This window comes from Natrix helvetica (assembly GCF_964273705.1).
Source record: "Natrix helvetica genome assembly, chromosome: Z".
Classification (NCBI taxonomy): domain Eukaryota; kingdom Metazoa; phylum Chordata; class Lepidosauria; order Squamata; family Natricidae; genus Natrix; species Natrix helvetica.
The window spans coordinates 140,158,042-140,182,656 of NC_138554.1; the positions used below are offsets into that span (position 1 = coordinate 140,158,042).

Sequence of the window (24,615 nt, forward strand, 5' to 3'; positions counted from 1 at the left end):
GATCATGTGACCCTGGGGACACTGTGACTTGTAAATACAAGTCAGTTGGCAGGCGTCTGGATTTTGATCACGTGACCCTGAAGAATGCTAGAATGGTCATAAATGTGAAAACCAGTCATAAGTCACTCTTTTCAGTGCCATTGTCAGTTTGAACGGTTGGTAAACGAACTGTTGTACATCGGGGACTGCCTCTACTAGCCAAATTAGTTACTAGCCAAATAACCTTAAAAGAAAAATCGCAGATATGAAAATCTATTATTAGTCAACGAACTTGACCTGCCGTCTATCTGGGAGATTTTGCTTTACTTTGGGTCACAGTCTTTTTTTTATTCATTCCTCTTTTTTTCTGAAACTGAACAGCTCTAACTGGCTGCTGTTTTGCCTTTCAGGGCAAGAGTGAAAACGTTCAGAAGGCCGGCTTTCTCAAGGGCCCCGCCTTCAAAGGAGTGGCGTCGAGCCGTTTCTTACCAAAAGGCACCCGGACAAAAGTGAACCTGGAGGAACAAGGGAGGCAGAAAGTGTCCTTCAGCTTCAGCCTTACCAAGAAGACGTTGCCCAACCGGTTTCTGGCTGCATTGGGGAACGAGAAGTCCAGCGAAAGCCCAGGCACGTCGCTTTCGCCCCTTCCGAGTGACTTCACTTCTAAGCTGAAACCAGAACTCGGCGATCTCTTGGGACCCCCCGAGGAATTTTCTCCCCCAAAGCCGAAGGCAGAACTGGGCAAGATTCATTTCAAGAAACATTTGCTAAACGTGACCACGAAACCTTTCCCGGTTTCTGTATTGCCACCGGTCCCAGTAGCTCCACTGCCAGTTGCTGTAGCAGAATTGGGGGAGATGCCGTCATCCCCTCCTCCCCCTCCTCCCCCTTTCCCCCCACCGCCTCCTCCTCCTCCACAGATAAAATCAACTCCCACACCAGTGCTGATTCCAGTAGGTGCACCCCAAATTGCAATACCGGACCCTGTTGCCCCTCCCTTGACATCCCCTGTAGAAACCATCATCCGAACTATAAAAGAACCATCACCCAGCCCACCGCAGCAGGTTTTGGAACTACAAAACACTGTGCTGGGGGACTCTGAAGAACATCTGGCGCCAGGTGTTTCTGAGGAAGCCGAACCAGCATTGGTGAAAAGGCATTCCCACATTGGGAAGGAAGAAGAAATTGCAGACAACTCCAAGGGTACCCCAAGTTCAAAGAAGCCGAGGAGGAAGTTCTCATTGTCAGAGGGGGCGTTGCCTGGATCTGAATCAGATGAAGATTCGGTAAGGACCTCCTCAAGTCAGCGGTCCCACGAAATCAAAGCAGCAGCCAGCTCGGAGAAGGAAAAGGATTCACGGAAAAGCTCTGTGGCTCCAAAAATGGAGGAGCCGCCAAAGGTATCTTCGCGCTCTAGATCGGAAAGGGATGACAAATATTCCAGCTATTCCCGATCGGAGAGAGATTCGAGGTACTCCTCACGGTCCAGATCAGAGAGGGAGAGAAGGCGAAGCCGCTCCCGCTCCCGTTCTAGATCTGAAAGGGGTTCTAGAGCCAGCTCGTCTTATTCTAGATCTGAGCGGTCCCATTACTATGATTCTGATCGGAGATACCCCAGAAGCTCACCGTACAGGGAGAAGACACGGTACTCCCGTTCTTACGTGGACAGCCGGGTGAGAGAGAGTTCCGATTCAGAAGAAGAGTATCGGAGGGTGCATTCTAGATTGTCTACAGATTCAAGGCATGCGTCTTCTCATTCCTCGTCTTACAGAGATTCTAGGACCTCGTCCTCTTACTCAAAGTCGGAGAGGGAAAGCAGCAAGACAGATTCCACATATCCTGACGTGGAGAGAAGAGGAAAGCAGGCCAGGTCAGAAAGAGAAACACGAAGGATTTCCGAAAGTGACGTACCGAAAAGGTCCTCGCCCGTCAACGAGCCGCGACATCGGCGGGAAGCCTCCCATTCTAAAGCAGAAGTTGGCGGGAATTCATCCCGATCCAAGTCCACCTCTTCCAAGACATCTGCGCCCAAGTCAGATAAATTTAAGAGTTCTTTCTGTTGTACAGAATCTGAGGACGTCAAAGATCAGTCTAATTGTGTAGACTCAGAGACTTCTGGTGTATCAGGCTGTGAAGCAAAAACTGCTCCTACCCAGAAGCCAGAAGCGGAGAGGACTGCCTCTCCAGTAAGTCAGTTCAGTGACTCAGTGACGTTCAGAAAACTAGATGAATCAAAAACGGGTTCTCCTCTTTCTATGGTAAATGAACTTGCAGGAATCGATAGCCATATCAGTATTAAGGACACGGGATCTTTAGGTAAAGTAAGACACGAGCAATTAAGAACATCTTCTCCAGTAGAACTAGATGTAAATGGGTCCCCAGACAGGAGAACCCGGAAGAGGTTGTCCTCTTCTTTTGAAGAAGTAGAAGAGATCGACCTGTCTTCTGATGATGATTTAGATGAGTCTGAGCAACCCCCTCGAGCCAAAAGTCCTAAGCTGTCATCAAACGGCCTCCAAACCCTGTCCCCACCCAAAGGACACAATCCAGATGAGTCTGTCATTTTTTCTGGTGAATCCAACGTCCAGTTGCTGGAAGTAAAAATGGAGTTTTCAAATCCTTCTTCACCTGAATGTGTATCTTCTTTTACCAAGCAGGTCAGTCACTGTAAAACCTTGTCTAAAGAAGGGAGCGATCCAACAGATTCCTCTTGTAAAACCAAAGATCCCGCCCCTTGCTACTCACCAGGTGACACCTCTGTTTCTTTGTCTTATTCAGAAATTGAAATTGAAGTGGAGCCTTCAGACACAGAAGCTGCTCAAGAACCTTATGTGGGCACTCACGCAGAGATCCCTACTCAAACATTCACATCGGCTACTGTAGAGAATCAAAACCCATCTGAATTGGCTCAGAAAAATGAGGAATACACAAGCTTCAGTTCAGCGGAGCCCACACCAGTCAGAGGTCTGACAACAGAAGAGTACATTGTGGAAGTAGACAATCAGCAACAACCAGGTTCTGAAAATGTGCTCCATCTGGAGACACCCATCCAGCAGACAGCTAAAGAAGTCATAACATGCCCTGAAGTTGCCCTTGAGTTAGATGTCCTGCCTGCAGATTCTATTGTCCAAGAAGCAAAATCTCCTTTGAAAAACGAGCATTGTTATTATTTAGAGATGCCAGTGAAGGAACCCGGGGAGATTCCTGAGAAGGAAGAACTTGAGGAGAAAGAGGAAGTGGTCTTTGATGAAGGGATGATGTCTGACTTAGACACACCAGCTCCTGGAGTTTTGGTGATGAAAGACAAAGAGGAGTCTCTGATGGAACCCACCTTTTCGGAAGTGTTGTCCCCTTCTTGTCACATTGTCGTCACCGTAGAAGAAACAGAGACCATAGAAGAAGAGCCCAGATATGGCAGCAGCGGCAACACTCCAGAAATCTCTTCCGTCCACAACGAAGATTATTCTGACACGGCCGAAAGCGCAAGCGAGCATCCGAGTGATGAGAGCGACACTGAGGACTCCGATTCGGACGATAGCAGCGTTCCCAGAAACCGCCTTCAATCTGTGGTGGTCATTCCAAAGAATTCCACCCTAACCCTGGAAGAGAGCAGCTCGTGTTCCTCACGGAATAGCCAGAGTAATCGACGTTACGTGGACTCCTGGGAAGACAGCCGCCCCGAGTCCACCAAGCCGTTCTGTGAAGACGTGCCGGATAGCTTAGAACTGAATAACAACTTGTCAAATGAAACCAGAACTTTGCCTTCTAGGGAGACAGAGAGAAGCTTAGCAACGTCGACAGAGCTCAAGAGAAGTGAGGGATTCGGGGGCCCTCAGCCGGAGGCCTCCCAGCCTCAGAGCGACGACGTAGACAGTACCAGCCACTCCGAACCAGCTACCGATTCTTTCCATAAGCCAGACGAGAGAATCGTCTACAACGAGACGACCTCGGTCACTCGGTCAGTCGGCGTGTCACAGGGAGAAGATCTGCACTACCTTTCCAGTTTTGAAATGACCAACACAATGGCCGGCGTCTCCAAATTGGACCGTAGGCAGGGGAGGTCTGCTTTTGCGGGTCTTTCCCATCCCTCCGATTTCTCGCGGGAGGATGGCTTTCATTCGACAGAGGACTTGGGGGGTTTGGGGTGGGATTTCTCCCAACCAGAGAAGCCTAGCACTACGTACCAACAACCTGATAGTAGCTATGGAGTTTTCCCAGGATATATTTATCCCCCGCCCCCAGTCCCGTACATGGGGGCTCACAACTACTGGCCTGACAATGGCTACTGGGATCCAAGACTGACTAACCGACCTTCTGCCATTAGTTACGAGCGTCTCCAAGGACAGGTCCCCGATTCGCTCACTGAGGATCACGAGGAGTACGAAGAAGTGGACCGATGGGTGGACGAAAGCCAGCTCTATTTCCCTGAGCAGTCGGTGAAGTTCCAGTCACGGGACCCCAGGGAAAAGGGGTCGGTACAGGCCCATGAGATCAGCAGCAACTCAGCAAAGGACTTCCCAATGGCGAGAGAGAGAAAAGAACAAGGGACGAAGGCAGTGGAAAGAAACGACATGAAGGAACGGGGGCCATTAAAGAAAAGGATAACCGACTTGGGGAGCGATTCAGAGAGTGACGGGGGCTCCCAGGAAAGGAAGAAAATCAAAACAGAGAGTGAGCCGTTGGCCATCCTGCCCCAGGGTTCTCCGACGGGTCGTCCGTTGTGTTTTATGGAAGACTTCCGGGACCCCCAGCGTTGGAAGGAGTATGCGAAGGAAGGGAAAATGCCCTGCTACTTCGACCTCATTGAAGAAAACGTGTATCTGACAGAAAGGTAATGTTATTTATTTATTTGTATCCCATCTTCATTATTTCTACAAATAACTCGTATCCATCACAACTTTCTTCTCATGTTTTAGCAACCTGTGAAGTGGTTTGGGCTGAGAAAGATTACTCAACCCAAATTTACCCAGTCACTTTTCGTGCCTAAGGTGAAAATAGAACTCATTGTCCCAAAGCCACCCAGCCAGCTTTCATGGCTAAGGTGAAACTAAAACACACCATCTCCTCCAGAATTCTAGGAGAGTTGGACTTAACTCGTTTGTGGCTACATAAGGATGCTAGGCTAATGCCGCTTTTCACTCCTCCCCACAATTCTGCCACTCTTTCTCTTGTAAGGGGCATGAAATTCCAAAAAGCAAGGGCATGAGTAAAAAATGTTGTTCTCTTGGATCTTGCCAGCAAGAATTCTTGGGCTGACGGTTTTCTGAGCATACCCCTTTCTGCTGGACCAAGTGTTGCAGGATTTGACTATCCAACGGAATCTAAAATGTTGCACCTAAGAGTGTGAGATTGAAGGGGATCACTACGATTCCATCCTGTACTTTTGACTTGCTTGGGGATCGGGGGGGGGGGGGGGGAGGAGACAGCTGAAGAGGTATTCCATTCATATCCAGTGAGGAGAAAAAGCTTTGGATTGGGTTTGAATTTACTTGTGTGTCTAATGGCTCATTAAAGTAATTACGTCTTTTATAGGGGTTCATGTGGCTGCAGAATTTAGACGTAGGAGGGCCAACACAACTGGCAGCTGTGACTTCACATAGTTGTGAAGACAAAGCAGCATGTCCACCAAAAACAGTTATAAATAAAGAACTTATGGAGGTTCTGGAACTGTTTGGCCTTAACCTTAAAGACACCGAGGTTAAGAGGTAGCAAAATAATCAGGCCAGATTTATTTATCCTATTCAAAAGGAAATTTTCCTAATATTTTTTTTGGTCAATGTAACACCATCTCCTTAGAAAAAAGAATAAGTCACACCGAGACATCAAACGGATGCTGTGTGAATGTCCAACCGTTTCCAAAGAAGAACTGGCCCAGGGAGAGGCGGCGTGCGGAGAGGATTGTCTGAATCGTCTGCTGATGATTGAATGGTAAAAACCCCGTTTTGCTGCCTTTTTTAACGCCATGCAGGGAGAAAAATGGGACCCATTTTCTGATTGTTAAAATTGTCACAAGCTCATCATTTTTATTTTAATAGTCGACATTGGTGAATGAGGAATATACAGCTTTTCCCCCTCTTTCCTTTGCTAGCAGTCATGAGGTTTATATTGTTTGCTAATTTTTGCCTAAAACAAATGTAGTTCCCTCTTGCAAGTAGCCCTCGACTTATGACTGCAGTCGAGCCCAAAACTATGGTCATAAATAATGCTGGACATTAATTGGGTCACCATATGTCCATGCTTGATTCTATGACCTTTTTTGCAGAGGTCATTAAGTAAATCCTTTACCTACAATGTTTTGGGGGGGGGGGGTTGCAAAAAAGAAAAGTAAATACTGTTTTTAGTATTAAAAAAAACCTCGTGAATTGTAGTTTCGGTGCAAACAGCTATGAACGTGGTCCAATTGTTGAGTGTCATGCAGTCAGGTGACTAGTAGGGGGACAGGTGTCAAAGCTTTAAATCAGGGCCATAAGCAGACCTGGGGAGATCTGTCACTAAGCAATTGGTCATAAGTCAAGGACTACCTGTATTGATAGGATTAAACCTTTTTCTTCAGTTTTCATTCAGTTGACTCTTGCGTTTCTCTCTCTCCTTCCCTCCCCCTCCTCTCTCTCCTTTATGTTCAGCAACAACTTCCTAAGAAAAATAGGATCTTGTTGTTGAGAGTGTCAAAATAGAGGCCAGACCCTTCTTCTGAGTCCCCTAGTTGGGCTTTCTTAAGAGAGGAGACCCCTAACATCTCCTGCCTCCTCCCAGCTCTGTTGTGTTGGGTGGAAATGATGGTCCCTCAGATAACAGGGGAGGGATCCAACACAGAGAAGATCCTCATTCTATGTCCCACCAGATGGAGCTCCTTAAGAGAGGAGGCCCCTAACATCTCCTGCCTCCTTTCTCTGGTGGGTCAAATGAATGCAACTGGGGAAAGAGGATCCTTCAAGCAACAGGGAGGGAGCCACCACAGAGAAGGCCCTTCTTCTGGGGCCCCCCAGATGGACCTGGTTTAGAAAAGGGATTATAACATCTCCTGCCTCTCTGCTCAGTTGGGTTGGTAGGTATGACTGGGAATATATGTCACAGAGCCATTCTGCGCATGGGTCAATTTGCTATCTGTTGTCCTCAGTTCCTCAAGGTGCCCCAATGGAGAGCATTGTTCGAATCGGCGGTTTCAGAGGAAGCAGCACGCAGACGTAGAAGTCATACTGACGGAGAAGAAGGGCTGGGGGCTCAGAGCAGCCAAAGACCTTCCTTCGTAAGTCTCCACCAACAGCGCTTGCTTTTGAGAAGCACAGAAATCTTGCATAAAGGAAGCTGCCCCTGCTCTGAGGTCCTGGGGGTGGATCCTTAGCCACAGATGTGGCTTCGTGATTCTATGAATCGTGGGGTTTTATGCTTTTATGGGTGTTTTGTATCATACCTTTATTTTTACAAATGAGGGTGAAGACAATTTCCTCTTCCTATTTTCCCCGTAACATCAACTCTGTGAAGTCGGTTCGCTGAGAGAAGGGACGGGCCCAAAGTTACCTAAGTTGCTACTAGAACTCACGGTCACCTGGTCATTGGCCCAAAATCACCCAGCTGACTTTCATGCTGGCCGACCTCTATATGTAGGTAGGAAGCAGAGGTGCTGCCAAGGGGCTCCTGTGGCCGCTGCACCTTCCGGGAAGCCCTGGGAAGGTGGTCTCACCCAGCCCCAGGAAGGCTCCAGGGCCGGCACCACTGAATTCCCTGTCAGCTGGCAAGACGATGCAGCACCTCTCAGGTGGAGGGAGGCCAGGCTGCAGCATCAGGAAGAGGGCAGCGGGCGGGTGCTCCCCCGTGTTCCGAGAGGGAAGGCTCGGCCATCCGGGTGGAGGCAGGTAGGTGGGATGGAGCCGGGAAGGATGCGCAAGCCGAACGTTTGGAGATGCGCTCAGCGGAGTTTGCAAGCAGGCCCAGTGAGGCCACTTAGTGTGGAGGAAGACCCCAGGCCCTTTGGTTTGCTTTAGCGGGCGATGGGAATGCAGATAGCAGAGGAAATCCATGCCTTCGATCCCGCTCTGGAATACGGAGTGAGTCTCCATCCCCCGCTGTCGGGAGATAACCCTAACCCTTACCTTCTCAGGCCAGGTGAGGAGTCACTGGGAGGGGAGGGTGAGGGGTGGGGCCAGCCAGTGATGGGATCACCCAACAGAGCCGCATCAGAGGGATGGAAGAGCCACACCCGCCCCAGACCAAACACGAAGAAGACACCGTGATGAGACTTTTAACCGTCCTCTGCAACCGTTCCATGGCTCCAGAATCTGATGAAGGGTCTCCTCCCCATCCCTGTCAATTATTAAAACCAGGTGTGAAGTTTCCAAGAGTTGCCCTAATTAATAAGGGCAACTAATAAGAATCTTAATAAGAATCTTCATAAGGGCAATTAATAAGAATGCATTAATAAGAATCTTCAAACCTTCCTTCTCCCCCCATCTTCTTCTCAAGAAGGAAGATGGTAAGTGGGTACAGATAGTCCTCAACCTACACAACCCTTCACTCAGTGATTGTCTGAGGTTACAGCAGCGCTGAAAAAGGACATGACCGTTTTTCGCACTTAAGGACCATTGCATGGTCATGTGATCAAAATTTGGACGCTTGGCAACTAACTCGTATTTATGATGGTTGCAATGTCCCAGGGCCATGTGATCCTCTTTTGCTACCGTCTGACAAGCACAGTCAATGGGGAAACCAGGTTCACTTAACAACCATGTGACTTAACTGCAGTGGTTCACTTAACAATGGTGGCAAAAAGGTTGTAAAATGAAGCAAAACTCACTTCACAACTGCCTTGCTTAGCAACAGAAATTGGGGCTCAATTGTGGTCATAAGGAGAGGACTATCTACTAGGAGAAACGTGGAGCTGTGATTCACTTGAAGGCAGCAAATTTGCTAGGGAACACGCTATCACTTCCTAAATTTAGTTGTGAGTCAAAGCCAAGGTACTAGTAAGATAAATTTTATTGTCACTTTTCTATGTACACAATCGCACACATTGAAATTTTGATGCCTACTCTCAAAAGATAGGGAGGTGCATAGACAGACAGAGATAGGTAAATAGGATAGAGATGGATTAGAGATAGATCGGTAGATTAGAGATGGACAGATGATAGATTAGAATGATAGACAAAGATTGATTGATATTGATGGATGAGTGGAAGATGGATGGATGGATGGATGGATGAAGCTAGGCAAAATCATATCAGACTTTGCACAATTAGTACAGGAGCCCCACAGGGCTATGTGCTCTCTTCATTTCTCTCTATACCAACAACTGCATTTCAAAAGATCCCTCTGTGAAGTACTGAAGTTGCAGATGATACAAGTGATTGGTCTCATTTGAGACCGACAAATCTGCATACAGACGGGATGTTGAACAACTAGACTTGTGATGCAACTGGAACAATCTTGAAGTAAACACATTCAAAACCATAGAAATGGTGGTAGGCTTTTGGAGAAAACCTCCTATACTGCCATCTCTTACAATACTAGACAACACAGTATCAACAGTTGAGACCTTCAAATGTCTAGCTTCTATCACATCTCAAGACTTAAAATGGACACCTAACATCAAAAATGGCATCAAAAAAGCACAACAAAGAATGTTCTTTCTGCACCAACACAGGAAGCTCAAACTGCCCAAAGAGCTGCTGATTCTGTTCTACAGAGGAATGATTTGAGTCTGTCCTCACAGCCTCCATAACTGTCTGGTTTGGCTCTGCAACCCAACAAGACAGACACGGACTTCAAAGGATGATTAGAACTGCAGAAAAAACTGGCTACCAACCTGCCTTCCATTGAGGACCTGTACACTGCACAAGTCAAAAAGGGGGCTGTGAAAATCTTTACAAATCCCTTACATCCTGGACATCAATTGTTTCAACTCCTACCCTCAAAACGACGCTATAGGGCACTGCACACCAGAACAACTAGACACAAGGACAGATTTTTCCCAAATGCTATCACTCTGCTTAACAATTAATTCCCACTGTTAAATTATTTACTGACTGTATTACTATTCCCAACCTTCCTAGTACCTGTTTCTTCCCACTTAAGACTATAACCATATTGCTTGTATCTTTACAATTTATATTGTTTTAATTGTTTCCTAGTATGATTTGATTGATTATTTAATATCCTATGACTATCACTAAGTGTTGTATCTTGTGATTCTTGATGAACGTATTTTATTTTTCTTTATGTATACTGAGAGCATATGCATCAAAGACAAATTCCTTGTGTATCTGATTTCACTTGACCAATAAAGCTATTCTATTCTATTCCTGATAAGTGCATGCAAGCATACTAATATTGCTATGTTTTAGTTGTGTGTTTACCTTTTTTCCATCTTCTTGTCTTCCTTTTGTTTTGCTTAGAAACACCTTTGTCCTCGAATACTGTGGAGAAGTCTTGGATCACAAAGAATTCAAAACTCGAGTGAAAGAATATGCCCGAAGCAAGAACATCCATTATTATTTCATGGCCTTGAAAAATGATGAGGTGAGCATTCGTCTTAAAAAAATTATAGTGGATAACTCGCTATAAGTCAACCTTGACTTACGACCATTCATTTAGTGACTGTTTGAAGTCACAATAGCTCTTGTTTATGTCTTTTACTTTAGTTAATTTGGTACAGGTTGCCCTCGCTTTATTACACCTTAGCAACTGTTCAAAGTTACAACAGCTCCCAAAAAATAACGTATGGCCAGTCCTCGCACTTACAACCGCCTCCACATTCACACACTGTTCATGCGATCAAAATGTGATTGCTTGGCAACTGGCTCATATTTATGACAGTTGCCCCCCTGGCACTTGGCACCCTGCATGTTATCTATGACTTGCAGTGTCTGTGGGTCACGTGATCGCCATTTGCGACCTTTCCAAATGTTTTCCAAGATTTAAATCCGGGACAAGCATCTTAAGGACTAAATGATTCATTTAACTGCAGTGAACTGCTTAACAGTCGTGGCCTTTAGAAAGGTCCTAAAATCAAGCAACCTTGCTTAGCAATGGAAATTCTGTTATGGTCGTAAATCGAGGCCTGCGTTTATAGAGAACTTTTGGACAGTAGCAGTAGCTGCTGCTGTTGTTTTTTTACAATGGAACCGGCATAATAGCTCACATACCTGTGTGTGTTTTTGTATGTTTTGTTCATTTTTTTCATCCCCTCCCCCTTTTTTTAAGGAGGTACAGATAGCCCTTGTTTAACCACAATAATTTGGAGATACTCCTCACCAAGCGACGCTGGTCATAAAAATGTGATGACTCATGGCAGGAGTTCCAGGACTTCCAGTTGCCGCTGTTAAACAAAACCTGCATGGTTCTCAAGCGAGGACATCTCGTGACTGAGACTTGTGATTTCCCGTTGGCTTCCCCACTGACTTTGCTTGAAGGAAACCAGCAGGAAAGGCCACAAATCAGCCATCGGTCCCACTTCTTCGTCTCCATCGTAACTTTGAACTGGCCGTTTGTTAAAACGAGCATTGGCTCTGTAGCGATTTCCTTTCCCTTTTCAGATCATCGACGCCACGCAAAAAGGGAACTGCTCTCGTTTCATGAACCACAGCTGCGAACCAAATTGTGAGACACAGAAGGTGAGTCGTGGAACAAGTGATGTGGGCACAACTTTGCTTTTCGCCCTACCCTTAAATGAAAGTAGATGACCAACTTTGGGGCAACTTGCAACCTGAATTTTAATCTCCAATGCTCCCCCTTTTTGGGGTGTGACGGTTCCTTAGCTGTATATATATATTCATAAAAACATATCCTTTGGCAGTCTGAAACCAATCACAAAGCAACCATGATGTCTAACACACTTAAAAATTAAATGCTGCAGTTATGGAATTGCAATTTAACCCTATTGTCCTCTCTTGTCCCCGTCCCCCTTTTGTTATAGTGGACAGTGAATGGCCAGCTGAGGGTGGGCTTTTTCACCACCAAGCTAGTAACTTCTGGCTCGGAACTAACCTTCGACTACCAGTTCCAGCGATACGGGTAGGTGTTGCTTCCTTGTTTCATCATATTTCTTTGCTGTTTTTTTTTTCTCTCTCCTGACCAGGAAGAGCTGTAGTAGTTTCCAGGTCATCATCTTGAAAATATTCCAATATTCTTGCGGAGAAGAAATTGGTGCAGTGCAGCTGATTAGTTTGGAGGATCTGATCTTTCCATCTTCTTGTTATATCTCTTTTCAATTGAGAGTGAGAAGGAGGGAGGGAGGAGAGGAGAAAGAAATGAAGTAGGGGAGGGAGAAGGAGTTGGATGGATGGGAGGAAGGAAGGAAGAAAGAAAGAAAGAAAGAAAGAAAGAAAAAAGAAAGAAAAGAAGGAGATTGGGTGGAGGGAAGGAAAGAAGAAGGGAAAGAGGAGAGAGACCGAAGAAAAGGAGGGAAGAAGGGAGGAGAGATGGGAGGAAGAAATGAAGGAAGGTGGAAGGGAGGGAGGGAAAAGAGAAGAAGGAAGGAAAGGGAGGTCAAATTGCCTTCTTAAAATTTGAGTAGATGATGTAGCTAGGGTGACTTATCTTAAATGTGAGAATAAGAAACTTGCGTGGCACATGGTGTTGTCTAAATGATACTGAAAATGATTTAATCCAGGATTGATTAGCATTAGTTCTTTGATATTTATATGACAAGCTGTTGTGAGCACTTCATGTGATTGCTACATAAGACACTTTTTTGAATTGTTTGGTAGCTAAGGTTTGTTTTAATATCTACAAAAACAGACATAGGTTTATTTTTTAGAGTAAGAATAAGGACTCCTCGACTCATAACTATTTGTTTAATGACCTTTCAAATTTAGAACACCACTGAAAAAAGTGACACGAACAATTTATGGACGTTTATGACCATTGCAGCATCCCCATGGTCAACTGTATTTATGACGGTTGTCATAAATACAAAGTCAATGGGGAAGCCAGATTCACTTCACAATTGTGTGACTAACTTAACAACTGCAGGGATTCACTTAACAATTGTGGATGGAAGGAGGGAGGGAGGGAGAGAGAGAGAGAAAGATTGACTAGTGGGTGGGTGGATAGACATGTATACATGCTGGATGGATGGATATAGATAGGTAGAATTGGATTCATGATGGATGGATGGATATAGAGAGATAAAGATGAGATGAAGCCTCTTTCAGTCCCTCACTTGTAATGTGTGTTTCCAACAGCAAAGAAGCACAGAAATGTTTCTGTGGCTCCACCAACTGTCGGGGTTACCTGGGCGGAGAGAACAGGGTCAGCATTCGTGCTGCGGGAGGCAAAATGAAAAAGGAGCGGTCGCGTAAAAAAGATCCAGTAAGCATTGAAGCCGTGGGTGGGGCAGGGTGGTTCTTTTAAAAGAACGGGCCGCTTGAGTGATCGCTTTGGAAGCCCCTGGATCTCCCACAATCCCCCCAAAGCTGCAAGGGGCATTGTCACCCTCTTTGGCCCAAGAGAGGACTGGGATGGTTGGTGTAACACTTAAGATCTCAGTCCTGTTGGATGGCTTTGGAGTCATTTTGTGTTGCTGCCCTCTATTTGCACGAGAGCCCTAAAGCCTAATGGTTACATTGGAATAGTGTAGACCTGTTAGTTCACTCTGATGCTTTCTCCCATGCACTTCCTCGTGTAAGTGTAGATCTGCATCTCTCTGTCCACTACTGCAGAAGGCAATGTTGTGCAGCTTTAGACCCATGGTTCTCAAACTTGGTCACTTGAACAGAGCCCAAACTCCAATTCCCAGAATTCCCCAGCCGGCATTCTTTAAGAGGAGTGGACTTCAACCCCCAGAATCCCCTAGCTGGCATGGATGGACTTTGACTCCTAGAATTCCCTGGCCAGTCATGCCTTCAGAGGGGTGGGCTTCAACTCCGCCCTCTTCCTTCTAACACTGATTATGTCACTTAGTTGGGTAATGAAATGTCTGCAAGGAAACCAGACAGCTCAGAGAGCCCCAAGGACACCCCCCCTCCCCCTAGCTCAGCCCTGAGCTGCAAGTATTCTGTAGTTGTGCACCTTGTCTAGAATCTCTCTTTTGGCTTTTCGTAGGTGGATGGAGAATTAGAAGCGCTCCTAGAAAACGGTGAAGGGCTCTCTGATAAGAATCAAGTCCTCAGTTTGTCCCGCCTGATGGTGCGAATTGAGACACCGGAACAAAAGCTCACGTGTCTCAAACTCATCCAGGTGAGTCTTTTGCTGGGTGACTTGATTAATCAGGGGGTGCTCATTGGAAGTTTGGAGGCAAGGGAAAATAAGATTTTTAATGGCCTGGGGGTTGGGAGTTATTGGTGTTTGGGATTCTCGTTCTTTATTTAAAATGGGGAAGAGATTTTCAGTAAAAGTGAATTAGATGCTATTGTCATTCTTTGAAACCAGTCAATCAATTTTTACCTGTGTTGTTTAGAACAGAGTTTCTCAACCGTGACTTTTTGAAGATGGAAATGCTTTAAGAGGGGAGGATTTCAACTCCCAGAATCCCCCATCCATCATGCTTTAAGAGGGGAGGTCTTCCATTCCCAGAATCCCCCATTCAGCATGCTTTAAGATGAGTGGACTCCAACTCCCAGAATCCCCCAGCTTTATAAGAGGGGTGGGCTCCATCTCAGTTTGCTGGTTGGGAAATTCTGGGACTTCTTCAAGGGGATCAAAGTTGAGAAACACTGAATCTAGAATTCTATCTGACTGAATGGGGAATTCTGTTATGAAGAAGTATGAAACAGTTGGCCCTTGCATAATTGCAGGCAGTCCTCGACTTACAACAATTCGTTTAGTGATCATTCAAAGTTAACAGCAGCAGAAAAAAAAGTGACTTATGACCATTTTTCACACTTACGACAACCATTGCAGCATCCCCTTGGTCATGTGATCAAAATTTAGATGCTTGGCAACTGGCTCGTATTTATGACATGTCCCAGGTCACGTGATCCCATTTTGCGTATCCCAGGTCATGTGATCCTCTTGTGTGTCCCAGGTCACGCGATCCCCTTTTGCGACCTTCTGTCAAGCAAAGGCTAAGGGCAAGCCAGATTCACTTAAATGAATCACTGCAGTTGTTAAGTTGTTAACAACTGTGGCAAGAAAAATCATAAAGTTGAGCAAAACTCGCTTAACTAATGTCTCACTTAGCCACATAAATTTTGGACTCAATTGTGGTCGTAAGCCGAGGACTACCTGTACTTCCGATAATTTTTCGGGAAAGCATCCAAGGATTCGTCGTAGGGCTTTTAACTCCCTTCCTAGATCAAATCTCCTGGATTTTGTGCCAGATTGTAAATTCTGCCTTTGGATAGTCATTGCTGAATTGGGCTAAGCGCATCGGTGCTGTTGCCTAAATACAGGAAGGGTTCCTGTCGTTGATTTCCTCACAAGCTGATGCAACATTATTTTAGCAGCTCCTCTTCCTTCCCTTCTCAATTACGGTAGGAAAAATAATAATAATAATAACTTCGACCTCTTCTAAGGCTCTCCCCGTTTAGCAAATGCCTCAGATAGCCACCTATCGCAAACACGTTGACCCTATGGGTGGTTCTCGGCTTCCAACCATTTGTTTCGGAGTTACAACAGCACTGAAAAAAGTGACCCAAACAAAAAAAACAAAAACGGGTCCTCTCGGTTCTGACTCTTGTTGCAGCATCCCCACAATCACCATGATTAAAATTTGGGCACTTGGCATGTACCTTACGGCAGTCACAGCATCCTGGGATCACGTGATCGCCATGTGTGGCCTTCCCAGCTGGCATCCGACAAGCACAATCCGTGGGGGGGGGATCCAGAATTAATGGCCACGTGGCGTGTTTAACCACTGCAGTGATTTGCCTAACAGCATGGCAACAAAAAGGTCGTAAAATCGGATGCAACTCCCTTAAAACAAGTCTCTATTAGCAACAGAATTTCTGGTCCCAATTGTGGTCGTAAGTTGAGGACTCCCTGTAAAATAAAGTAGCTTTGCGACCAATGCTTTTATGACCTTTGTAGTAGCTCACTCTCGATGAGGATTAACAGAATAACAGAATTGGAAGGGACCTTGGAGGCCTTCTAGTCCACCCCCCCCTGCTCAAGCAGGAGAACCCTAAAAGATTTCAGAATAATAGAGGTGGAGGGGGTCTTGGAGGTCTTCTAGTCCAACCTTGTACCATTCCAGTCCTGAGTTAGTCATTGCAGTTAGTTAAACCACTCTCACGTATAACCTGCTCTTAAATTTTCACTTGCTTATTTACTATTTACGCGCCTTTATACCCCATACCATGATGTCTTCAAAGGCCAAGAACCCCACTTCAGATGAAGGAAGTAGCGGGGAGCAAAGCAAGGCTGTTGACCTCATTTCGAAGATGAAAGACCTTGGTGCCCATGATGCCGGGAAGAAGATGGACGTGATAGGAGGAGGAGGAGGAGGGCTGGCCTGTTCCACCACCCTGGCCATTTTAAAGAACACAAAGAGGATCAGAAAGGAGAATAAAAGAACACTAGGGATGAAGACAATGAGAGGAAGACAGCAGGAAGGTCTCACCCACACAATTGCCCCCAGTACCGAGATTTCTTCGAAGCCAGAGGGCCCCGCTTCAAATGAAAATAGCATCAAAGAGACCAGAATTGATCTCAGTCAGACAATGACGACCGTCATTGTCCACAATGCCGAGAAGAAGGTGGATCTGATAGCAGCAGAAGAAGACCTGGCCAGTCCCACCATCTCGGCCAATTTGAAGAATAAGGAAAGGGTCAGAGAAGCCGTGAGTGGTTCAGCAAGGACAGGAGAGGCAAAGGACCTCCCCCAAACATCTGGACCGCTTACCAAGCTTGCTTCAAAGCGCAAGACTCTCCTTTCAAAGGAAGGGAACAAGAAGCAAAGGAGGTCCATCAGTCTTGATCTGAAGATGAAGATCATCAAAGCATACCGTACCAGGAAAAAAATGAAGATCATAGCGAAAGAGGAAGGTCTGTCTTATTCCACCATCTTCACCATCTTGAAGGATAAGAAAAGAATCCGAGAAGCCCTCAAGGTATTACCAGGGACGAGAAAAATTATCACAAAAGCACGAAAACGCCTCCATCTGCTCACACCCCACACCAAGACTCCCGCAAAGCCGAAGACCCCCAGTTCAACGGAAGAGCATAGCAGGAAGTCTAGGAAAACTATTAGTCTTGATCAGAAGATGAAGATCATCAAAGCATACGAAGCCGGGATGAAGGCGCAGGTTATCGCTCAAGAAGAAGGTCTGGCCCGTACCACCATCATCACAATTTTGAAAGATCAGAAAAGGATCAAAGAAGCTATGAAAGAATTACCAGGGACAAGAACAGTTATCACAAAACCACGAAAAGGCCATGTCCACCCACCTGCAGCCGAAACCAATGTGTCTGCAGACCCAAATCCCATCCCATCTCCCGCCCCATCTCCCCCCAGGCCAAGTTGCTCGCAAACCCAAATCTCAACCAGCGTGCCTACAAAGCCTACCACCCCCAGTTCAGCTGCTGGAAGTGGCAAGAAGCGTAGGACATCCATCAATCTTGATCGGAAGATAAAGATCATCGAAGCGTATGAAGGTGGGAAGAAAGTGTCCGCTATCGCCCGAGAAGAAGGCCTGGGACATACCACCATCTTTACGATTTTGAAGGATTCAAAAAGGATCAAAGAAGCCTCAAAGGAATTGCCAGGCACAAGAAAAATGATAACGAGTCGACGGAAATCCGTCGTCCACCCGGTCACACCCCAAACCAAAGTATCCACAAACTCAGAGACCCCGACTTCAGCCGAAGGGAACATCAAAAAGCAGAGGAGGTCCATTGATCTCAACTTGAAGTTGAAGATCATCAAAGCGCACAAAGCCGGGAAGAAAGCGAATGTTATTGCCCGAGAAGAAGGCCTAGCCCGCACCACTGTCTGGACGATTTTGAAGGATAGAAAGAAGATCCAAGCGGTGATCAAAGGATCCACAGGAACAGACACCACCATAACAAGGCACCGAACGGGCCTCATCCACCAGACAGAACAACTGATGGTGCTTTGGATTGAGGATCAGGTCCGCAAGAGGGACCCGATCAGCTTCCTTCGCATTCAGGAGAAGACGCGCAGCATTTTCTCCCTGCTGAAGGAGCGAGCTGGTGAGGCGTGCAGCAAAAACTTTGATGCCAGCCGTGGTTGGTTTCTGCGGTTTCAGCGAAGATTTAATTACCGAAACATACCCACCAAGGGGAAAACCACAGGCCTTGACCAAGAAGGTGCCCGAAGGTTCCGTGATGAGCTTGATAATGTCTTAGAGGAAGGGGAATATCTCCCCGAACAGATATTCAGCGTGAACTCAACCAGGTTATCCTGGAAAAAATTGCCGGAGGGCATCTACCTGCACCGAGAGACCCAAGCTGAGCTTGGATATAAAACCTTTCCTGACCGAATCACCTTGCTGTTGGGTGGAAATGTCGCCGGGTTCAAGCTGAAGCCATTTCTGATCCACAAATCGGAGGATCTGTGTGCGTTCCAAAAGGACACCCTTCCCGTGTATTATCAATCCAATCGGAATATTTGGATGACCCATGCGCTCTTCAAGTACTGGTTGATGACTTATTTCGTACCCCAAGTCAAGGATTACTGCTTGCAAGCGAGGATTCCTTTTAAGATTCTCTTGATCTTTGATAGTGCACTGGGATATCCCTCGCATCTGGACGATCTCCAGGCAGATGTGAAGGTTGTTTACCTGCCCAGAAACACCAGCCCTCTCCTGCATCCCATGGATCAGGGGGCCGTTGCCGTATTCAAAGCTTATTATTTACGGGAGGTCTTGACCGAAGCGGTAGCTGAAACGGAGAAGAGCAGGGTGAACTTTAACGAGTTTTGGAGACGGTACGATATCCGCCATTGCCTGGAAAAAGTCATCACTGCGTGGCAGGATGTCAGTGCGACGTGTATGCGAGGCATTTGGGAGAAGTGCTTAAAACGTTTCGAGGACCTTGTCAGGAACTTTGAAGGATTCGACCCTGACGAAGATTTGGACAAAACAACCCAGAACATTTTGACACTCTCGCAAACCCTCGGTTTACAGGTGGATGCTGAAGCTGTGGAAAAGTGGATAGCGTCTATGGAGGGAGAGCTTTCCAATGAAGATTTAATCGAGCTGGGAGAAGAATTGTCAACCCAGGAGGTTGTGGAGGAAGAGAAAGAAGAAGGAGAAGGAGAAGAACGGTTAGACATTAAGGCAAAAAAATTCACCATGAGAAGATTGGCTCGTGTTTTCATAGAGGTTGACAAAATTTTATCAGAGTTAAAAATGATGGATCCGGATGTAGAACGCTTTGAAAGGGTATGTGGGAGAATCCACGAAATCCTGCAGTATTACCGCGAAGTATACGAAGACAAAAAGAGAAAACAGAATGCCAGCTAAAATTAGTGAATTCTTTGAGAAAGTTAGTTCTTCCTTTCCGGGGCTTGGAATAAAATACCCAGACAATTGTCAACCCTCAGCTATGCCCGTCTATCCGAAATTTTCAAAAACACAGAAAAAGACTTTAATTTGCCTTCATTCAAAAAAGACTAATTTTGCGGTTTATTTCTGAACGGTTTGATTTTTGCAGGTCCTGTAACTGCAAAAATCGATGTTGAATGTTTTATTTTTATAAAGCAACATTACAATGGCCAGTTTTGTACTTGTGTAATAAACCAACTTTTCGTACATTGGGATTCAGTTTAACCCTTTTTGTTTTCTATGTAGGATAGTTGTACAAACATACAGCTACAGTTTAATAGCTTTAAAAATGGTGTCCTAGATTGTCATAAAGATACGCAAAGTTTTTGAAAGATAGTAAATTATTACAGTGTATTTTTTATGGCAAAAGTACGTTGGAATTGAAGAGCTCTTTGAAGTGGAATGTTTAAAAGATTGTTAAAAAATGTCCACTTTATGAAAAATAAAATAAAAAATGAATACAGAAATTCGTAGTCACGTCATAAGTACAATACCGCGTCTAGGTTGCTGCAATTTTCACTTAGTGACAATTTCACGTGAGTTGCACTCACTAAATGAGGATTTACCTGTTTACATTAAATAGACTTCAACCTTCAGAGACCTCAACGGAATTAATTATATATTTATATGCCAAGCCCAACTAATTATTTTTTAAACTGGCTTTTTACATAATACACAATACTAATGATGGGTTATTTACCAAACGATCCTTTTCTTGGATAAAACTGAAACTTACTCAAAACCTCAGATCCCTGGTAGACAGGGTTTCCTGCTTGAACGGGGTGGGTGGGGTCCGACTAGAAGACCTCCAGGATCCCTTCCAACCCTATTATCCCATGTTCTATAATACCATCCAGCAGCCCTTAATCACATTTCTAGCTGGACTTTTGTTCTTAGAAGAAATAAAGACATTTATCTGTATTGGTAGTGTTTGCTTACCAACCTCATCAGTCAACGACCATTTGAAGTTATGACGTCACTGCAGAATGAGTTTCGTGTCTGGTCTTTGGACTTGCTGCAGTCACGCGGTTGCCATTTGGGCGGTTAGCACACGTTTATGACGGTCACCCCACGATCATTGTTTTGCGATCTCCCCTGCCAGATTCCAACAAGTAATACAACCCGCAGACGATATAGCAGGAATTTTCAAATCTCAATCAGGCAATTTCTGCATAACGAGCCCTGTTACTATTATTGTAAGTCGTTTGCAGCAACGTCACGTTTCACTTAACAGCTTGCCTCCCTTTAGTGACAAGAGTTGCCAATCCCAGTTGCCGTCAGTGAGTGAGCAAGCACTGCCCATAGTTCTGTATTGCTTAACGTTGGAGATAGTCCCGTTGGTTTCTGAAGAACTTACAGGAAGTCCTCGTTAAAGGATTGCACTTGGTTTCAGCAGCTTGGTCATTAAAGGAAGCGATCGATAAGTGAAAATCAAAAATTGCAATTTTTTCTTCAACTTCCCTGTCATCTGCAGTGATGGAAGTTCGTGACCCCAAACGGCTCAAAGGACAGGGAACGTTTTCAGAGTTTCCACAAAAGTGGGTAGAAGGACAAATCTTAACAGTTCTCTTAACATCTTAAAAGCAAGAAGACGATTGAAATGTGTAGAGGTAGTCCTTGACTTAAGACCACAATTGAGCCCAACATTTCTGTTGTTAAGTGAGACATTTAAATGAGTTTTAGCCCTATTTTATGACCTTTCTTGCTACAGTTGTTAAGCAAATCACTGCTGTTAAGTTAGTAACACAGTTGTTAAATGCTACCCCATTGACTTTGCTTGTCAGAAGGTCTCTAAAGGGGAGCATGTGACACTGCAACCGTCACTAATCGGAACCAGTTGTCAAAGCGTCTGAATTTTGATCACTTGGCTATTGGGATGCTGCATAAGTATGAAAGATGATCATGCCCCTTTTGTTCACAACCGTTGTGACTTGAGCAGTCGCTAAACGAACACTTGTAAGTTGAGGACTCCCTGTATTTGCATTCATTGGAGAGAAAGGGATTCTAAGAGAGTAACCAAGCACACAGTGGGGAATATACATTGAAAGGAATACACTAAACATTGCCTGCCACTGGAAGGATCAATGTAACTAATTAAGGTCATTAATTAGCATTTGTAGAGACTCACTGCAACTATAAAAGAGCTGAGGAAAATACATTCTTTAGGTAACGTTCCCACTCTGTGGGTTGTGAAGAGAAAAAAGTCAGGCACAAGAAGACAGTGCCTACTAGCTACCTCTAATGGCAAACACATGACAGATGGAGTGATGGTTGTAACTGTCAGCATTGGTCGCAAAGTGGCTTTTTCTTCGGTCATAGCCACAACCAGTCTCTACCCAAGGCAGAGAACTAGACTACCGTATTTTTTTGGAGTATAAGACACACCTTTTTCCCTCAAAAAAGAGGGTGAAAGTCTGGGTGTGCCTTATACACTGAATACAGCATTTTGGCCTCCAGAAACCCCGCCCCCTTCACCAAAATGGCTGCGCAGAGCCTTTAGGAGGCTTCCAGAGTACTCCTGGGAGCTGGGGAGTGCAGAAATGAGTGAAAAACGGGCCAATTTTTGCTTGTTTTTGGGTCCCTCCACTCCCCAGATGCCCTTTTTTTGGGGGGGGGGAAGAGCCCATTTTCAGAAAAAAACAGGCCGTTTTTGGGAGGTCTGCAGAGTGCAAAAACTTTCTTAAAATTTGCCTCTTCAAAATCTTGGTGTGTCTTATACTCCGAAAAATACAGTATATATTTTAATAACTTGGTCATTAAATCTTTTTTTCTTATGGGGTTCTAAATGAAATAAAATAAGCTAATAAGCTAATAAAAGGTTCTTGCATCATGCTGGAGTCCTAACAATGCAGAATTGATGGGCAACCACCACACCTGATCCTGAAGGTTAAAATTCCCCTCCAGCCAAGCAGAGGGGTCACTGACTAAGAATACCTAAATTCCTCCTGATTTGACTCTCTTTTGACCATCCAATGCATTGCTCTCTTGAGAACTGAACTGAAACTCACCTCGGTCCGGTTCTTATAGCACACTGGTTCTTGAACTTGGGCGAACAAATCATGGTTAGCGTGTTCACTTAACAGCAATGGCCTATGTGAAGAAGTGGTTGGTTTTCACCTCACCCTTGAACTGCCAACCACACATTGCATTCAAGCTGAATTACATCTTGGGTTAAGCTGGACATTCCTCCATCTAAATCAAACATAGGTTTCTCTTGGTGGTAATGCCTGATAGGGCAGGGCTCTCCAAATGGGGCAACTTTAAGACATGTGGACTTCAGCAGTCAGAATTCCACCATCAGCCGTGTCTTAAAGGTGCCCCATTTGGAGAGCCCTGTGATAGTATATGTCCCAGGAGAACATAGCTTGGTTGCCAACTTCAGAAACTGGTTCTGGGGGAAAAGCTGAGTTTCTATTTGGATTTGATTCTGCACTCCTAGTAGAACCAATTTGATTGGATTTTATATGGACGGTTCTTGATTTACGACTACAATTGAGCCCAAAATTTCTGTAGCTAAGCGAGGCATTTGTTAAGTGAGTTTTGTTCCATGTTACAGCGGTTATAGTGGTTAAGTGGATTCCTACAGTTGTTACATTAGGAACATAGTTAAGTGAATCCATCTTCCCTGTTGACTTTGCTAGTCAGATCACAAAAGGAGATCATGTGACCCCTGGGACATTGCAACCGTCATAAATATGAGTCAGTCGTCAAGCAACTGAATCCTGAGCACACGGCTATGGGGATGCTGCCACAGTCATAAGTGTGAAAGGTTATCATAAGTCACTTTTTTCACAACTTGTAACTTTCAACAATCACTAAACAAACGCTTGTAAGTTGAGGACTCCCTGTATTTGCATTCATTGGAGAGAAAGGGATTATAAGAGAGTAACCAAGCACACAGTGGGGAATATACATTGAAAGAAATACACCAAACATTACCTGCCACTGGAAGGATCAATGTAACTAATTAAGGTCATTAATTAGCATTTGTAGAGACTCACTGCAATTATAGAACATGGTTGTTAAGTGAATCCATCTTCCCCGTTGACTTTGCTAGTCAGAAGGTCCCAAAAGGGGATCACATGTGCTCAGGACACTGCAGTTGTAAATACGAACCAGTGGCCATGTTTTTGAATTTTGATTATGTGATTGGGGATTGCCCCAACAGTTGTAAGTCAAATGGTCCTAAGTCACACTTTTCAGTGCCGTTGTAACTTTGAACAGTCACTAAATGAACTCTTGTAAGTTGTCCTGTAGCCCACCTAGGAGTGGCTCCATCACACATACCTCTGTTGTGTAATACAGAACAAGAATGTGAAAGGTTGCACCCTGCCCTCATCCTCTCTGAGAAGATCAATCCACCAAGGGATCAACATCAGTGCTACAGATCGGTTGAGAAACTGGGTCAGGAGAGAGAGAGATAAACACACACACACACACACACACACACACACACATCTGGCTGGGCCTTAAAAATGATGAATCTAACCTGGCTGATCCACGTGATCTCATCCTTGTTTTTTTTAACTTGAGGTTCGGAAACGGTTTGGTCAACTTCTCCTTCCCTTCCCTTTTATTTATTTTCATCTAAAGAACACCCATTCTCACGCCTGCCTGAAGTCCTTCCTGGAGTGCCACGGCCTGTCCCTCCTCTGGATCTGGATGGCAGAACTCGGGGACAGCAGAGGAAACACAGCCAACAGTCTGAAACTGCAGCTGGAGGTCCGTGGCTGGAATTGACGTGGTTGCGCCTGGAAGGGCCCCCATTGAGATGAACGAATGAGCCGAAGACGAGAGACCTAAGTAGTCTCTGAGCTTGGGGGCTTCCTTATACGCATGGCCCAACTGGGGAACATGACCAGGGCTGGAAGCAGGGGTGGGGTTCACTTACGTTCCCTACCGGTGCGCCGTGAGCGCTTGCAATGCTCACACGTGCCCCGTCCACGCATGCACTCGTCCTTACGCGCCTGTGCTTTGATCGTGCCTGTGACTTGCATGCATGCACACAGCTTGGAAACGTGCCTAAATAGGGCGGGATAGAGGCTGGGCGGGGTGGGAAATTTCCCCTACCAGCTGAATGCCACCTTTGGCCAGAAGGGAGCTTGCAGTGGAGAGGAGAAGGAGAAAGGGTGGAAGAGGAGGAGGACGAGGGCCGTGGGATCCTTTGGCACTCTCTGAGCTGGGTTTGCTTACA

General features: G+C 45.4%; 1 protein-coding gene across 2 annotated transcripts in view; it reads left to right on the top strand.

The window, feature by feature from the left end:
• Nucleotides 1–19,881, top strand: part of LOC309381323 (histone-lysine N-methyltransferase SETD2-like) — a 32,789-nt gene extending 12,908 nt beyond the window's left edge. The window contains exons 4-12 of one of the 2 annotated variants that reach the window (XM_081932210.1): nucleotides 390–4,810; nucleotides 5,776–5,907; nucleotides 7,097–7,225; nucleotides 10,368–10,491; nucleotides 11,508–11,585; nucleotides 11,888–11,985; nucleotides 13,158–13,284; nucleotides 14,017–14,151; nucleotides 16,227–19,881. In XM_081932210.1, the coding sequence (XP_081788336.1) occupies nucleotides 390–4,810; nucleotides 5,776–5,907; nucleotides 7,097–7,225; nucleotides 10,368–10,491; nucleotides 11,508–11,585; nucleotides 11,888–11,985; nucleotides 13,158–13,284; nucleotides 14,017–14,151; nucleotides 16,227–19,340 (8,358 nt within the window). In that variant the 3' untranslated portion in view covers nucleotides 19,341–19,881. Of the gene's footprint in view, nucleotides 1–389; nucleotides 4,811–5,775; nucleotides 5,908–7,096; nucleotides 7,226–10,367; nucleotides 10,492–11,507; nucleotides 11,586–11,887; nucleotides 11,986–13,157; nucleotides 13,285–14,016; nucleotides 14,152–16,213 lie in introns of both variants that reach the window. The other variant, XM_081932209.1, reaches the window with a different exon arrangement.
• The last annotated feature ends 4,734 nt before the right edge of the window (nucleotides 19,882–24,615 follow it).